Genomic DNA, 17,234 nt, shown 5'->3' with positions numbered 1-17,234 from the left:
ATCCTGTAGAACCATTTTAAGCCGGCAGATGGCGTTATCTGCTGCGATTGCAATGACAATATTGAGAAAACTAACAGTTTATCTCTTTTTATTCCACAATCCACATTGGTAGCAGTTGTCATAAATTATTTCAGAAATTGAGAACTGCTCTGGCGCTCTCCATCTGCCTCTGGTAATCCCCTGCTTCCTGACTCCGTACCGGAGGCCGGTGACTCGCCGGTCCTCAACCCGGAAGTGTCTGTGGATCTTCCACTAGAGCTGTCACAGATTCGTCTGTGGGAGCAATAAAAATGATGGAAAAAATAAATGCATTAATGCTTCTGATTGCATTACACTGTATATGCCTGGAGTGACTGGGAAATGCATTTGTAAACCGCTTGAAATATTTCAAATATTTTCGGTGACAGCCTTGTTTGTTTTGATTTTGTTAATAAAGTAAAAAATAAAAACGTTGGCATGATGAGGCCGATGATGCAATAAGTGCTGCAATTACTGAGGTCACTACAGCCTATGGCAGCCGCAGGTACCGTGGCAGCAGTGGCAGGTGCCACTAAAAGTCGTGGCACCACTTCCAGGACACATTTGTCCTTTACCAGAATGTTTCATCTATCTTGTAATTTCCATTTTGTATTTTGTAATTTGTATTTTGTAATTTGAATTTCTTTTATTGTTGATTTATTCAATATATTTACATACAACTGTACCATGTTTAGCGCTTTGGGCTTCCTGACAGGGTTGCGGAAGGCGCTTTATAAATAAAACTTTGATTGATTGATTGATTGATTGATTGATCTCCAAAACCTTGGTGACAGGATGAGATAGCTGCAGCATATGTTTTAATAGTGCTGAATGCGAGGCCCCTGTCCACCAGTATCTGCAGAAACGATAGGACATCCACCAGCTGGCAGGAAAGCGCTTGAACATTCCGCTCTGTACACCATTTTTGGAAAGCTGCCCATTTAGCAGCATAGGATGCGATGGTAGAGGGCGCCCGCGCACTCTGAATCGTGGCGACCACATCATGCGGCAGCCCAGAAGCCTCTAAGAGTGACCGCTCAGCGGCCAGACCCACAGCCGTTGGCCTATTTCTGGAGGATGTTTGATTATCCCATCCGCCTGGAGAAGGGTGTCCGCCCTCCATGGGGGCCTCCACGGGGAGCCGGACACTAGCGCTTGCAGGTCCGGAAACCATGACGCGGACAAGCGTCTGGGAGCTACCAGAATTACCGAGAGCTGTTCCGACCGAACTCGGTCCAGGAGACGGGGAATCAGTGGGACCGGAGGAAACGCATACAGGAGCGTCTGAGGCCAGGGCTGGCGTGAGAAGGCGTCCGATCTAAGCAGGGGCTGGTCCCGGGGACTCAGGGAAAACTACAGGCGACACTGAGCATTTTCGCGAGCCGCGAACAGATCCACAGAGGGTTCCCCGAACTTGATCCAAATCTGTGATATCAGTGCGGGATTAAGACGCCAGTCGGAGTCGCGGGGTCCCCCTCTCGACAGGATATCTCCTGCCACATTCAGGACCCCTGGAATGTAGGTGGCTTTGATGGACAACAGGTGGACATGTGTCCAACACAGTAAATCTGTGGCTACGAGCAATAGTGGGAGGGATCGAATTCCCCCTTGGAGATTTATGTAGGCTGCCGCCACCCGGTTGTCTGTGTGAACTTCGACATGACGGCCCTCGAGAAGGGCAGCGAAGTGTCTGATCACATTTCTCACTGTCATAAGCTCCAACACATTTATGTGTTCGTGCATGTGGGAGGGCCAGCGATCTGCCACCATATGGGACAAGCACGTGCCCCCCCCCCCCATCCCAACAGTGACGCATCCGTAAAAACAGATACGTGTGACGTAGGACGTCCGATGGGGACCCCGTGTGAGAGGATGCAGGGATTCCCTCAGTGAGCGAGGTCTCTGCCCACTGAAGGGGGGAACCCTCATACGTCTCTTCTGACGTATCGGGTGTACCCGGAGGCAGATGAACCAACGCTGTAGGTGTCTCGTGTGCAGTAAACCTAATGGCACCACAGCATGGGCTGCAGCCATCATGCCCAGAAGTTTCATGACTAACAGGGCTCTCCCGATCTTGCGGGGTTGCAAGCGGGAGATCACCGTGGTGAGATCTGCTGCTCTTGCCGGAGACAAACGTGCTCTCATTAGGGAGGCGTTCAGCTCCACCCCAAGAAACACAATTGACTGGGATGGAAGGATGGAGCTCTTTTCCCAGTTTATGGAAAACCCCAGGGTTGACAGATGCTCTGTTAACTTCCTGGTTTGCTCTGACACCTCGTCCTTGGACCGGGCGCATAGGAGCAGATCGTCTAGGTAAAATAAAACCCTCATTCCCGCCGTGCGCAATGGCTGCAGAGCGGTCTCCAGACATTTGGAGAAGGTGCGCGGGGCTAGTGAGTAGCCGAAAGGGAGACGATTGAACTGGTATTGAACTCCCTTGAATGAAAAGCGCAGGAACTTCCGGTGTTTGGGAATTACTGGGGTGTGAATGTATGCATCTTTCAGGTCTATTGACGTGAACCAGTCCCTGGAGCGCACGTATTCTAGAACTTGCCTCATTGTTAACATACGGAAATGCATCACTGCTATGGAGCAGTTGAACAGGGAAAGGTCGATGTTACGATCCCTGAGTTCCCCAGCGCCCGGCTTCTACTCCGCTCTGTTGCAGCACCATGGTCAGCACCCTGGAGAGCGCCCAGCCACACTCACGCAGCTGATGCGCATCAGGAAATCCCCGGCTGGAGCAGCTAAAATCAGCGCTGCACTGAAGGACTGAAGGAGAGAACAGAGAGAGGACTGAGAGAGAGAGACAGATTGAGACAGGGAGAGATTGAGACACGGAGAGGACGGAGAAGGACAGTTTGAGAGGAAAGGGGGGAGAGAGAGAGAGAGAGAGAGAGAGAGAGAGAGAGAGAGAGAGAGAGAGAGAGAGAGAGAGAGAGAGAGAGAGACAGAGTGACAGACAGACAGAGTGACAGACAGACAGAGTGACAGACAGACAGAGTGACAGACAGACAGACAGACAGACAGACAGACAGACAGACAGACAGACAGAGTGGCAGATTGAGACAGGGAGAGGAAGGAGAAGGACAGTTTGAGACAGGGAGAGGAAGGAGAAGGACAGTTTGAGAGGACTGGAGAGGAGAGGATTAAAGAGACTTGTGTTTGAGAACTTGTAGAAGTCATAGTTGCCCCCGGATGGTTAATTTCCACCTGCTTGGGAAAACATTCTGGCTGATATTCGTTTTCCTTTTGCTCTTAACAGAGCTGTCGGTTGTGTGGGTGAGTTAGTCACCAGTGGACTTTTTGGTAAGGCCGCCGGGCAAGCTTCTGTTGTTCCTGGTTTCACTTTTGGAACCAGTGAGTTTTAGTTCTCATTTTAGTGCTCTTTAAGTTTCTTAAATCCTCAGTTTTAAGTCTCTGCAGCATACGTTAAACTCCCCTTCGTTTATTAACCAGGGCTTCTCCCTTAGGGACGCGTTTTGTTAATAAAACTTCTTCTTTGGTTGTGACTTGGTGTCAGATCATTTTCTTTTTATTCTCACGTTTCTGTGTTAGACCTCCCTGGATCCTAGACCAGGTTGGGGTCGTAACATATTGGGGGCTCGTCCAGGTTAATTTTGTTTAGTGGTGTTACTTTGAGAACCCGTGTTTTGTTTCTGGTTTTGTGGGTTAACGTGAGAATGTTTAATTTGAAGGAGTTTCTGGCTGCCCCTTCTCGGGACTTTACTCACGGAGTGGACTTTTTACTGCATCATGTGAAGTAGCAGTCTGCCCTTCCTTTCCTGTGGAAGGTGTAGCTCTTCTTTTAGGGAATGACTTGGCTGGAGGTGCGGTCATTCCTCCCCCAGTGGTGAACAATGAGGGCATCTCATCTGGAGAATGTGAGGAGGCTCCCGCAGGAGTGCTCCCCACTTGTGTGTGTGTACACGATCTCAAGCTAAGAGAACACATGAGGTTTTGGATATCTCCAGTTTATTTGGTTCTCAGAGTGACATTTCTAGTCCCGTTAAATCACCCTCTTCTACTCTTCCGGAAACGAATTAAGATGATAAAGATGTGTCGTCAAACATTTTCCCCTTAAGTCCTGCTTCTTTGCTGTATAGTCACTGACACCAGTCAGTGACTTGATGCAATTTGCTGGGTTCCTTATATAGGAAACATTATTTCTGATTGGCTTAATGAACTTTCCTGTATTGGAATGTTTATTATGTGAAGTGCCTTGAGACGACTCTTGTCGTGATTTGGCGCTTTATAAATAAACTTGAATTGAATATAAGTGAATTTTTGTTAATAAAACTTCTTCTTTGGTTGTGACTTGGTGTCAGATCATTTTCTTTTTATTCTCACATTTCTGTGTCAGACCTCCCTGGATTCTAGAACAGGTTGGGGTCGTAACAGTCGAGAATTGGTCTCATTCCTCCTGACTTCTTTGGTACTACAAAGTAGTGGGAGTAGAAGCCTGAGAGCTCTTGTCCGCGAGGGACTTGGGAAATGGCGTCCATGGACAGAAGTTCCTGTAGCTCCAGCTCCAGGGCCTGAGACTGTTCCTGTGACGTGAACGTTGTCTCCACGATCCCGTTGAAGGGAGGAGGAGCGGACTGAAAATGGAGTGTGTGACCGCATTGAATGGTGTCCGATATCCATTTGCTCATGAGACAAAAGCGGCACCATTCTTGCGCGCGTTCCGACAGCGGACGCGTGTTCGAGGTCACGTGAACAACGTCTGAGGACTGGGTTCGCGCCATTACCGCCGTCGCTCGCACCAGAGAACTGGGAGCGACCCACGGAGGGCTGCGGTCGAAAGGGCGAGTGTGAAACAGCTGGAAGAGGCCGATCCGCACCGCAGAGCGTGGAGTCCAAAGATAAAGGATGAGTGGGAGCCAGACCCGCGCATGGGAACGACAAAGTGCCAGCAGATGGAGCCGCTCACTGTGTCGCCGCGTGTGGTCGTGATAGCGCCATGACATCCCGTCCCACCCTACGTTGTGGGGGGAGCGGGATGTGTTGGGCCTGGCTGGAAGCTAAGGCCGGTGCGCAAATGGAGCGCACCCTTACAGCTGCTCGTGTAATATGACTGACTGTGTGAACATGCAGGTGTGTCGCAGTGCTTGGTGTGGGGAACATGTGTGAGGATTCGGCAGAGGATTCTGCAGAGGACTGTAGGATTGTGCTCTCAATGTGACGTTTTTTGGGTTTTATTTCAAAACCAAAATCATTCACAGAGTTAACATTACAGTCAGAAGCACACACATTCCCCCCAACGAGTCATTTTCGTGGTTGCTTTCGGCGAGGTTCTTGCGACTGTGACGGCCAAGACGGTGTCTGCTTCGGTTCCACCTCAGAGGGAGGCCGGCTCTGTGGGGCGGGCGGAGAAGCTGGGCGTCTGAAGTTTCAACACCGTTCGTCCCATCCTCTGGAGGAATGGCCAGAGTGAGAGGCGGATCGAGGGTGGCCCAGGTCTCGCACCGTGGCTGACAGTTCAGCTGTCTTCTGAGCCCTCTCGATGACGCTCCTAAGATGGGGTCAAACAGAACGTCAGAGGTGATGGGGCCTTCCTGCATCTCTCCATGCAGGTGTTCAGGAATGGAGGGCAGGGCCTTGAGCCACAAGGCCCGCTGGATAAGGGTCTGCCAGGCAGCAATGTGAGCAGAATCGGTGAGCACAGCAGCGCACAGATTGAGAATGGCATCAGCAGTTTTAGTAATGATGGTTTTCGACTCGTCAGGAACGTCAAGCTCTTCCACCATTTTGGAAATGCCAAAGGCAAGAAGGGCTCCAGTGGAGGAATGGATGGCCAGCCCTGGTCGGAGAAGCACTTGACCTTGGTAATGGGCGCATATGTGGAAATTGGCGCTTTGACCTTAGCAGATTCGGAGAAGGCGGCGGACCAGCAGCTCATGGCAGCGGGGAAGCGGGGCCAGATGTGGTCTGGACAGCGCATTTGTGTTGCCCCGAAAATTCCCGCCAAATCATCTGCTTCAGGCATAGACGGTTCTGCCACGGCTAGCCCCTTGCGGACTGCAGCCGCAAAAATGATGGCAGGTAGCTCCTGGAGCAGTGCTCTAACTGCTGGCAGGGAGGAGCGAGAAGGAACTGGAGCAGAGGAGCCCGCTGAGGGAAGCTCATCAACCTCTGTGTTGTCCAGGAGGGAAGAGGGGCTATGGCAGCCAACCTCGCCGTACTCCTCACTGTCGATGACATCGTTTTGTCGGCAGGAGCCAGCCGGCTCCTGGCCGACATTGAAGAACTGTAAGGCCTTATCCAGCGAGTATGTGTTAGCCACCATAAATTCCTCGTCAGCGGCGGGGGTGAAGTACTCGACCCGGCGGATCTTTTCAGCCATGGGCAGAGCAGCACAAAACGGGCACGAGGCCTGGGGGGTCAAGGCCAGGCCAGCGTGATGAGCCCGAGACAGACCTCACATTTGACGTGCAGGTCGCCGCTGGAGATGGAGCCCGTCTGGCAGGCCGGGCAGGTCCTTGCATTGCTGGACATGGCTGGTGAGTTGAATGTTGTTTCTAGATAATTTGCTCTTTAAAGAAAGCTCTTAAGCTTGGCTTGAAGAGATAACGGAGGCTACCAGTGGAGTTGCTCCACTTATATACCCACAAGGGGTGCCCACCATTGGTGGGCGTACATTTAAGCTCTTCATGATTGGCTGATGCTGAGATCATCCTTCCAATAGCAGCTAGCTTAAGGGCCAAGACTAGACAGCCTCTTGGCTAACGGGGTCATTCGACCCTGCAACAGCACCTACTCGGCTCCGTTGTGGCCGGTACTGAAGCCTAATGGTAAGTGGCGACTTACCATTGACTACCGGCAACTCAACAAACAGGTCCCCTTATCTAGGTGGCCTATGGCACGCCTGGAGCAGGAGCTTCCAAAAGTGAAAGATGTTAAGTACTTTTCCACCCTTGACATTGCGTCTGGATTCTGGACGATTCCCCTCCACGAATCGGACCAACACAAACTTGCTTTCTCCTTCGCCAACCGGCAGTACACCTTCACCCGGTGTCCTTTTGGTTATTCCAACTCGCCAGCTGAGTTCAACATCTTCTTGAACAAGGCCTGCCCCGATGCTCGAGAGCGTGGGACACTCATCTATGTCGACGACATTCTTATTCGTCGGCGTAAGTTGGATGACCACCTGGCCGAACTGGACCATGTCATGGGTCAGCTCGCGGCGGCGGGTGCTAAGATCTCTCTCGCCAAGGGACAGTGGTGCAGGTCACAAGTTCAGTACGTTGGCCTCCTTGTGGGACCACAGGGAGTGCAGCCTCAGCTTGGCAGGATTCAGGGTGTTGCCACCATCACACCTCCGACAAACGTCTCCGAACTTCGCAGCTTCTTGGGGGTCTGCAACTACTCGCGTCAGTTCGTGGAACATTACGCTGAGTTGGCACGACCTCTGACTAATCTGTTGAAGAAGGATGTGGCGTTCGAGTGGGCGGAGCAGCACCAGCAGGCCATGGATGACCTGAAGGCCGCCATGTGCTCGGCTCCGTGCTTGGCGCTCCCCGACTGTGACAAGGAGTTCCATCTTGAGGTTGGTTTCTCAGCTCACTGTTTGAGTGCTGGTCTCTACCAGATTCATGACTGCGACAGGCGTGTCGTGGCCTATGCTAGTAAGCTCTTGACTGGACCTGAGTTGAAATACTCGGACTGTGAAAAGGCTTTGCTTTCCACCATGTGGGCCGTTAAGTACTTTGCGAACTACATTGGCGGACAGAAAATCATCATTGAGACACAGCACCAGCCGGTGACCTTCCTTAACAGTCAGCGCATCAGAGATGGTGTGGTGACCAATTCGCGAATTGCTTCGTGGCTGCTGGCTCTTCAAAGCTTCGATATCGAGGTGCGCTACGCCCAGAACCGACGTAGCCCTCTTGGCATGGGTTTGGCTTCGTGCCAACATTGCTCGGACGACGCCATCGCGTCAGTCCCGCCAGCCAGGCCCCCTCAGACTCTTCTAAACCATCACTTCTACGACCAGAACCTGCAAACTCCCCTGCTTGCAGCATTCTCGTTCGCACAGGCATCTCTGGAAAAGTCATCTGTAGGCAGAAAAACTTATTACGATAAGAAAGCCTCACATTCCGAACTCGATGTAGGTGACCAGGCCTGGTACTACATTTTCGCTCCCAAAACGGGTAACAACAATGCGACCTCGGGGAAGCTGGCTAAGAAACTTTTGCCCAGATGGTCGGGTCCATACCTGATTACAGATAAGATCTCTCCGGTCGTGTATCAGATCAAGATCGCCGACAAAAACAAGGCGCCCGTCTACAAATGGGTACACAGGGACCATATCAAACTGCACAAGGGTCCCACAGATTTGGCCGATACCAACAACAACAATCCACCGACTTCAAAAGGGGGGTGATAAATACGTCCCGTTGGTTCCACAGATTTCTATCTCTGGTTACACAAATTTGTTTGTTTGTGAGTGTACATGGTTGTCTTTCCTGTTATACGTCACGTGCAGACTTAAGGTGTGTTGAGACGGACGTGCTGTGGGCTCCTGGAGTCAGGTAGAAGGCCAGGTAACAGTGAGTGGGTTAGGTCACATAGTACTGTTGTCCAAATTTTTTTTTTTTTTTAATCTTTACTAATCACAATTCCTTAAGGGTACATTAACATGAACATGATTACTAACCACTGATTTACATTTTAGTACTGATTTACATTTCTGTTTTTTTATAGTACCTTTGACCAGTTGATTTTTACAGTGAAAATTATGTTTGTGATTATCAATTCTTTGATTTATCCTACGGGGCTATAACCAATTTTGCCCCTGTCCTGACACAAGTATTTACAGTGAGGATTCACTGATACCAGTTAGGGTTTCTTTCATTTTTCTGCTTCTCGCATCATTCCTTTTTGCATCATACACAGGCAGGGCTGCATCCATTTCTTCACTTCATGGGAAATTACACATAAAACTAACACATAGTACAAAAGGCACTCATAGAGTTAGGTTTTTATTATTTTTTATTTCTTTGATGACATGAAATGCACTTTTGTCGTGTCTACATTGAAGTGCCTACACTGTGCTCTCTCTCCTCTGCTGAGCTTGTGTGGATCCTGCTTCCTGGGGGTGGATCCGTGACTCGTCATCTGCATCGACTACTCCTGGGTGGTGCTCCGGCTCGTTGGCCTTGGACGACTGTGGTTCCGGCATGGCTGCTGGGACACCTCATTCGTTGGGATTACAGGCTGCACCTGGCGGTAAGGCGTTTCCTGTTTCCTGTTTTCAGTGTTGCACTCTGTGTAGCTGTTTGGTGTTTGGGGCTCGCTAAAGCTGATTTAATTTCTCTGTACTTGGATATCTCTGAGTTATTGTAGCACAAAAGCACGCTAAAACGCACATTTTCTGTTGTTCCACCTAGCTTTTAGGGAACCATTTGAGTCTGCACACAGTTTATTTGGTACTGAACAGTTTGCTGCTCGTCCAGTTAGCTTAGCCTCAGCACGGCTATGGCTACTTCTGTCTCTGCTTCTCCGTCTCCTATCTCTTGCTCTCTGTGTCAGATGTTTAGTTACTCCTCTGCCTCCTTTAGTGATAATGGTACGTGTAATAAATGTAGCATTTTTGTAGCTTTGGAGGCGAGGGTGTCAGAATTGGAGTCCCGGCTCCGCGCTGTTGAAAAACCTGTAAACAGCCGTAGTTACTTAGCTAGCGCGGGGCTAACTAGCTCAGAACAACCCCGTAGCGACCCTCCAGTGGAACCCGAGCAGCCGGGACCTCAGGCCGGCTGGGTGACGGTACGCAGGAAGCATAGAACCCAGCCCGTGGGCCACCACCAACCCGTCCACGTTTCTAATAGATTTTCCCCGCTCAGTGACGCACCCACTGACAAGCCGACTCTGATCATTGGCAGCTCCATAGTCAGAAACGTGGCATTAGAGACTCCAGCAACCATAGTTAAATGTTTACCTGGGGCCAGAGCGGGCGACATTAAATCTTATCTGAAACTGCTGGCTAAGCATAAGCGTAAATACAGTAAGATTGTTATTCACGCTGGCGGTAACGACACCCGGTTACGCCAATCGGAGGTCACTAAAATTAAATTTGCTTCGGTGTGTAAGTTTGCCAAAACAATGTCAGACTCCATAATTTTCTCTGGCCCCCTGCCTGATCGGACCAGTGACGACATGTTTAGCCGCATGCTGTCCTTCAACCGCTGGTTGTCTAGGTGGTGTCCTGAAAACAACGTGGGCTATATTGATAATTGGAAAACTTTTTGGGGAAAACCTGGTCTGATGCGGAGAGACGGCATCCATCCCTCTTTGGATGGTGCAGCTCTTCTTTCTAGGAATATAGCCAGTTTTATCAGATCTCCATGACAACCCAGGGTCCAGACCAGGAAGCAGAGTCGTAGTTTAACCCACCCCTCTGCAGCTTCTGTACTGTTACCCACCCACTACCCCATAGAGACAGTGTCCTGCCCACGGCCAAAATCACACAGATTAAATATCAGGCTTAATAAAGCAAATCATGGAAATCTCATAAATATTAGAACAAATTCAACTGAGCAGAAAACTAGAAAAATTAAATGTGGGTTGTTGAACATTAGATCCATTTTTTCTAAGACTTTGTTAGTTAATGAGTTGATTTATGATAATCAGATCTCTTTGCTCTCTCTCACAGAATCCTGGCTGCAGCAAGAGGACTATGTTAGCTTAAACGAGTCGACTCCTTCAAATTATTTAAATCATCACATTGCTCGAAGTACAGGGCGAGGAGGAGGAGTGGCAACCATTTTTCATTCGGACTTATTAATCAGTCCCTTACAGATTAATAGCTACAGTTCGTTTGAACATCTTATTCTTAGTTTTCCTAATCCAGATTGCAAAACTGTAAAACCACTCTTGTTTGTAGTTTTATATCGTCCACCAGGCCCTTACTCTGAGTTTTTGGATCAGATCTCTGATTTTTTATCTGATTTGGTGCTAAATACTGATAAAGTCATTGTAGTGGGGGATTTCAACATTCATGTGGACATCGAAAATGATTGCCTCAATGTAGCCTTTAGTAATATCTTAGACTCAATTGGTTTTACTCAAAGAATACATAGCTCCACCCACTCCTGCCATCATACATTGGATCTTGTTCTGACTTATGGCATTGAGTGTGAGGAAATAACAATCTTTCCACATAATCCAGTCCTCTCGGACCACTTTCTGATAACCTTTGAGTTTTTTATAACTGAGTTCTCGAGACATGAAAGTAAATTTCATTATAGTCGGTCTCAGTCTGACAACGCAGTTGCGTCTTTTAAATCAACTGTTCCATCTTTACTGTCCTCAGCATCTCAGAGGCATGTAGCAGAGGGCAATATTTTCAGTTCTAGCCCCTCACAAATTGATGCCTTAGTTCATCATGTGAATTCCTCTTTACGTGTGGCATTAGATGATGTTGCCCCTTTAAAAAAGAAGGTAATTAGGGACAGGAAGTTGGGGAACCCTCAACATCTGTGTCTTCTGACGTATCGGGTGTACCCGGAGGCAGATGAACCAACGCTGTAGGTGTCTCGTGTGTAGTAAACCTAACGGCACCACAGCGTGGGCTGCAGCCATCATGCCCAGAAGTTTCATGACTAACAGGGCTCTCCCAATCTTGCAGGGTTGCACGCGGGAGATCACCGTGGTGAGATCTGCTGCTCTCGTCGGAGACAAACGTGCTCTCATTAGGGAGGCTCCACCCCAAGAAACACAATCGACTGGGATGGAAGGATGGAGCTCTTTTCCCAGTTTATGGAAAACCCCAGGGTTGACAGATGCTCTATTAACTTCCTGGTTTGCTCTGACGCCTTGTCCTTGGACCGGGCGCATAGGAGCAGATCGTCCAGGTAAAATAAAACCCTCATTCCCGCCGTGCGCAATGGCTGCAGAGCGGTCTCCAGACATTTGGAGAAGGTGCGCGGGGCTAGCGAGTAGCCGAAAGGGAGACGATTGAACTGGTATTGAACTCCCTTGATTGAAAAGCACTGGAACTTCCGGTGTTTGGGTATTACTGGGACGTGAAAGTATGGGTCTTTCAGGTCAATCGACTTGAACCAGTCCCCGGAGCGCACGTATTCTAGGACTTGCCTCATTGTTAACATGCGGAAATGCATCACTGCTATGAAACAGGGAAAGGTCGAGAATTGGTCTCATTCCTCCTGACTTCTTCGGTACTACAAAGTAGCGGGAGTAGAAGCCTGAGAGCTCTTGTCCGCGAGGGACTTGGGAAATGGCGTTCATGGACAGAAGATCCTGTAGCTCCAGCTCCAGGGCCTGAGATTGTTCCTGTGATGTGAACGTCGTCTCCACGATCCCGTTGAAGGGAGGAGGAGCGGACTGAAAATGGAGTGTGTGACTGCATTGAATGGTGTCCGATATCCATTTGCTCATGAGACAAAAGCGGCGCCATTCTTGCGCGCGTTCCGACAGCGGACGCGTGTTCGAAATCACGTGAACAACGTCTGAGGACTGGGTTCGCGCCCTTATCGCCGTCGCTCGCACCAGAGAACTGGGAGCGACCCACAAAGGGCTGCGCTCGAAAGGGCGAGTGTGAAACAGCTGGAAGAGGCTAAACCGGACCGTAGAGCGTGGATTCCAAAGATAAAGGACGAGTGGGAGCCAGACCCATGCATGGGGACAACAAAGTGCCAGCAGATGGAGCCGCTCACTGTGTCGCTGCGTGTGGTCATGATAGCGCCATGACATCCCGTCCCACCCTACGTTGTGGGGGGAGCGGTATGTGTTGGGCCTGGCTGGAAGCTAAGGCCAGTGCGCAAATGGAGCGCACCCTTACAGCTGCTCGTGTAATATGACTGACTGCGTGAACATGCAGGTGTGTCGCAGTGCTTGGTGTGGGGAACATGTGTGAGGATTCGGCAGAGGACTGTAGGATTGTGCTCTCAATGTGACGTTTTTTGGGTTTTTTTTCAAAACCAAAATCATTCACAGAGTTAACATTACAGTCAGAAGCACACACATTCCCCCCCCAACGAGTCATTTTCGTGGTTGCTTTCAGCGAGGTTCTTGCGACTGTGACGGCCAAGATGGTATCTGCTGGCTCTTTCGAAACTGTTGGCTGCCAACTCTCTGGTCCCGCTGAGATGGAACCTAAGCAGGAGGCCGGCTCGGTGGGGTGGGCGGAGCAGCTGGGTGTCTGAAGTTTCCGCGCCATTCGTCCAATCCTCTGGAGGAACGGCCGGAGTGAGAGGCGGACCGAGGGTGGACCAGGTCTCACACCGTGGCTGACAGTTCAGCTGTCTTCTGAGCCCTCTCGATGACACTCCTAAGATGGGGACCAAACAGAACATCAGAGCTGATGGGGCCTTCCAGCATCTCTCTGTGCAGGTGTTCAGGAATGGAGGGCAGGGCCGTGAGACACAAGGCCCACTGGATAAGGGTCTGCCAGGCAGCAATGTGAGCAGAACCGCTGAGTACAGCAGCACACAGATTGAGAATGGAATCAGCAGTTTTAGTAATGATGGTTTTCGACTCGTCAGGAACGTCAAGCTCTTCCACCATTTTGGAAATGACAAAGGCAAGAAGGGCAATGTTATTTCCTGCAGCGCCGGTCTGGAAGGCACACTGGTGTGCGCGATCAGTGAGCTGCGTCAGCAGCTGGTCATGCTTAGAAGCGGGAACTGCTCGCGGGCCAGTGAGGTAGTTCTTGGCACCAAACAGCGAGGCCAAGTCCGGCTCCAGTGGAGGAACGGATGGCCAGCCCTGGTCGGAGAAGCACTTGACCTTGGTAATGGGCGCATATGTGGAAATTGGCACTTTGACCTTAGCAGGTTCGGAGAATGCGGCGGACCAGCAGCTCATGGCAGCGGGGAAGCGCGGCCAGATGGGGTCTGGACAGCGCGTTTGTGTTGCCCCGAAAATTCCCGCCAAATCATCTGCTTCAGGCGGAGCCGGTTCTGGCACGGCTAGCCCCTTGCGGACTGCAGCCGCGGAGATGATGGCAGGTAGCTCCTGGAGCAAAATCGATTATCAATATCTAATCCGATCGATTCCGATCCGATATTGATTCAATTCAGGTCATCAATTTAAAAACATTTTTGCAGTTACCATAATTCCATGACTGCATAGTTGTGCAGTATATTGATAATATTGACATTCAATGATACATTAACTGCATTTGAATGTTTCTGGATACTTGAAGTGTGTAAGTTTTTGCACAAGACTGTGAAACAGTTGTTTAAGGTTATGTACCTTTTAATTTCTATTTGCATAAAGTAAAACGAAAGCCGTTAATTTTAAGCTTTCTGCTTCTGTTTACATTTGCACTGGCAAATAATATCTTTTTTCATATGGTTAAACTTATCTGAATAAAAATGGCATTTGCTTTCAACAGCAATAGCTTTTGGCTGAATTCCTAACATCTGAATTTAATGATGTCCTAGAAAACACTGGAAACACTTAACATTCTTGGAGAGGAACTGGTCCTTACAACTGTTTTTAATGGCCAATATTTCATTAATGTATCATTGAATGTATCATTGAAAACTTCCAATGTACGTTCTTGTCAATAACACATTATTTATAAATTTTACCATGGCCAATTTACACCTTATCCTGTAGAATAAATCTCTGTTTAGTAATTCTTCTTTTAGTAATATTGTATAAATTTGTATTTGTATTTACTGTACATATTTAGAGAGTAACAGGGACGGTGCTTTAAGTCCAGACGCTTTTCTTTCAAAGCTCCTTAGACTACAATGACCTGGATGACTGAGAACCTTCACAGACACATTCTATATGGTATTCTATATGGTTCCACAAACCAAAATATATTTTCCAAAAGGTTGGAGGATTAGAATTCCTGTTAAAATGTGACTTTGAAATATATAAATTACCAATCAAACTATCTGACTTCCATAAACAAATTCTGCTCTACTGGAAAATGATATTCAGCCACAACTTTACACCGCATAGCTCCACCTTGTGGAATAATAGAGCCATTGTAATTCATAGGAAGACTAAATTCAAAGAAGAATGGTATGACAAACAGATTTTATATGTGACAGATTTGATGGATAAAAATGGCAATTTGTTACAATTTGAATGTTTTGTCGAAAAATTTAATTTTAAATGCTCTGTTAGAGAGTTTAATCAAATCAGTAGAGCTATTCCACTTCCCTTAAATTCATGATTTAAAATACCTTGCTTAATTCAAATGTGGTGATTAAACTTCCTGAGTTGAAAATTGGCAAATTTAAGTAAGGTGAACAAAAATGTAAAAACAAAGTACTTGGAAGTATGTTAAAAATAGTTATTCTATGATATTGACAAATCAAAGAAAATAAAAATCACAGGAAAGGAAACTACAGCCATGCAGCTATCTTAAATGGCCAATTGCACCCAAGTTGAACGAAATTCAATTCAAAATAATACATAATATCAATCCAGCTGCCGAAACATTAAGAAAAAGATTTAATTTTGAAGTGAACCGGTGTGTCTTTTGTATGACAGAATGTGAAACTATTGAGCACCTTTTCTTCTCGTGTTCAGTAACAACTGGTTTTTGGGAGGATGTTTATCGATTATTAAATATTGAGAGAAATGATGTATGGCTTAACAAATCTAAAGTGTTGATCTACATGGATGCTCTGCCAAAAAAGATATCCAAAATGGTGAATATTATTTTCATCATGGGAAAATACCATATACATAAAACTAAATGGAAAAACAGCAAGCCTAACATTAACCATTTTAAAAATGAAATAAAACAATTTACAACATCTCTAAAAGTAGTATCAGAAAATAACCAATCTATAACTGAGTTGTACGAAACAATGTCTGAGTTTCTTGTTCTTTAAATTACAGTCCAATGAATCAAACATGTTTGAAATATAATGCTGAAATATCAACCTCTGAACATTTTTTGTTTGTTGATGATATTTTATTTTTATTTTATTATTATTTTGCATCATAATTTATTTTATGGTGTAGTGTCATGTGGTAATTGTTGCAAGTTCTAAATGTAATTTTCATGTTCCTCATCTGAGGTCATTTGTATTTGCTTTATTCTTCAGTACGTTGAATGTAGGTTACATTTTAAACTGAATGTATGTGAAAACGAAGATTGAAATAGTTACAAAAAAGTTGTTTAAAATGTACTGCAATAACCATTTTAAGCCGGCAGATGGCGTTATCTGCTGCGATTGCAATGACAATATTGAGAAAACTAACAGTTTATCTCTTTTTATTCCACAATCCGCATTGGTAGCAGTTGTCATAAATTATTTCAGAAATTGAGAACTGCTCTGGCGCTCTCCATCTGCCTCTGGTAATCCCCTGCTTCCTGACTCCGTACCGGAGGCCGGTGACTCGCCGGTCCTCAACCCGGAAGTGTCTGTGGATCTTCCACTAGAGCTGTCACAGATTTGTCTGGGGGAGCAATAAAAATGATGGAAAAAATAAATGCATTAACGCTTCTGATTGCATTACACTGTATATGCCTGGAGTGACTGGGAAATGCATTTGTAAACCGCTTGAAATATTTCAAATATTTTCGGTGACAGCCTTGTTTGTTTTGATTTTGTTAATAAAGTAAAAAATAAAAACGTTGGCATGATGAGGCCGATGATGCAATAAGTGCTGCAATTACTGAGGTCACTACAGCCTGTGGCAGCCGCAGGTACCGTGGCAGCAGTGGCAGGTGCCACTAAAAGTCGTGGCACCACCTGGAAGTGTCTTGGCAGCAGTGGCATGGGCCGTGGCAGCTGTGGCAGCAGTGGCAGCGGCCATGGCAGCAGTGGCAGGTGCCACTAAAAGCCGTGGCACCACCCGGAAGAGTCAGAGCTGCCACTGCAAGTGCCACTCGTGCTGCCGCTGCCACAAATCGCTCCTATTACCTCACAATAAAAGAGATGTATTGAGTTTGCGTCCTCTCTGGTCCTGGAGAAAACATGTCACAACCCGCGGCTCTCCCATCCTTCTGATGCGGCTCTCTGTGCTTGTAAAATAATGAATGGATATTTAAATAAAATGTTTTATATTTTACTGAATTAATTTTATATCTGTAAGTCAATTCTATGTAAAGATTGTCTGCGTAAACCTGAACAGGTCCAACCCGGTCTTACTGCGAGACCGGGTTGACGGGTCACGCTTGTGCGTAATCATAGGCGCTTCCTGGGCTGAAGAGATTCTGGGATTCTCCTCCTGGATGTGTCGCACATTGGAGACAGGAACAAGCACTATTCAGCCAA

General features: G+C 47.6%; 2 protein-coding genes across 2 annotated transcripts in view; one reads left to right on the top strand and one right to left on the bottom strand.

Moving 5' to 3' along the window:
• Positions 1-5,204, bottom strand: part of LOC139064489 (uncharacterized) — a 42,969-nt gene extending 37,765 nt beyond the window's left edge. Inside the window, exon 1 of the mRNA XM_070547813.1 lies at positions 4,557-5,204. Within this exon, the coding sequence (XP_070403914.1) occupies positions 4,557-4,988 (432 nt within the window). The 5' untranslated portion in view covers positions 4,989-5,204. The remainder of the gene's footprint in view (positions 1-4,556) is intronic.
• A 3,799-nt stretch (positions 5,205-9,003) lies between these two features.
• Positions 9,004-11,838, top strand: LOC129156172 (uncharacterized). The gene is made up of 3 exons (XM_070547811.1): positions 9,004-9,249; positions 10,673-11,546; positions 11,648-11,838. The coding sequence occupies exons 1-3, from the start codon at positions 9,201-9,203 to the stop codon at positions 11,673-11,675; spliced, it is 951 nt and encodes a 316-aa protein (XP_070403912.1). The 5' UTR covers positions 9,004-9,200; the 3' UTR covers positions 11,676-11,838.
• Positions 11,839-17,234: the final 5,396 nt, after the last annotated feature.

Source organism: Nothobranchius furzeri, unplaced genomic scaffold, assembly GCF_043380555.1.
Source record: "Nothobranchius furzeri strain GRZ-AD unplaced genomic scaffold, NfurGRZ-RIMD1 Scf031, whole genome shotgun sequence".
Classification (NCBI taxonomy): Eukaryota; Metazoa; Chordata; class Actinopteri; order Cyprinodontiformes; family Nothobranchiidae; genus Nothobranchius; species Nothobranchius furzeri.
This window is presented reverse-complemented; position numbering and strand designations above follow the sequence as displayed.

What these genes read in the sequence shown, in the direction of transcription:
- LOC129156172 (XM_070547811.1), top strand. Translation starts at nt 9,201, where the DNA reads ATGGCTGCTGGGACACCTCATTCGTTGGGATTACAGGCTGCACCTGGC. An exon ending in ATTACAGGCTGCACCTGGCG is followed by an intron (nt 9,250 to 10,672) that starts GTAAGGCGTTTC and finishes TCTCTCTCACAG; the next exon opens with AATCCTGGCTGCAGCAAGAG. An exon ending in GAGGCAGATGAACCAACGCT is followed by an intron (nt 11,547 to 11,647) that starts GTAGGTGTCTCG and finishes CCAATCTTGCAG; the next exon opens with GGTTGCACGCGGGAGATCAC.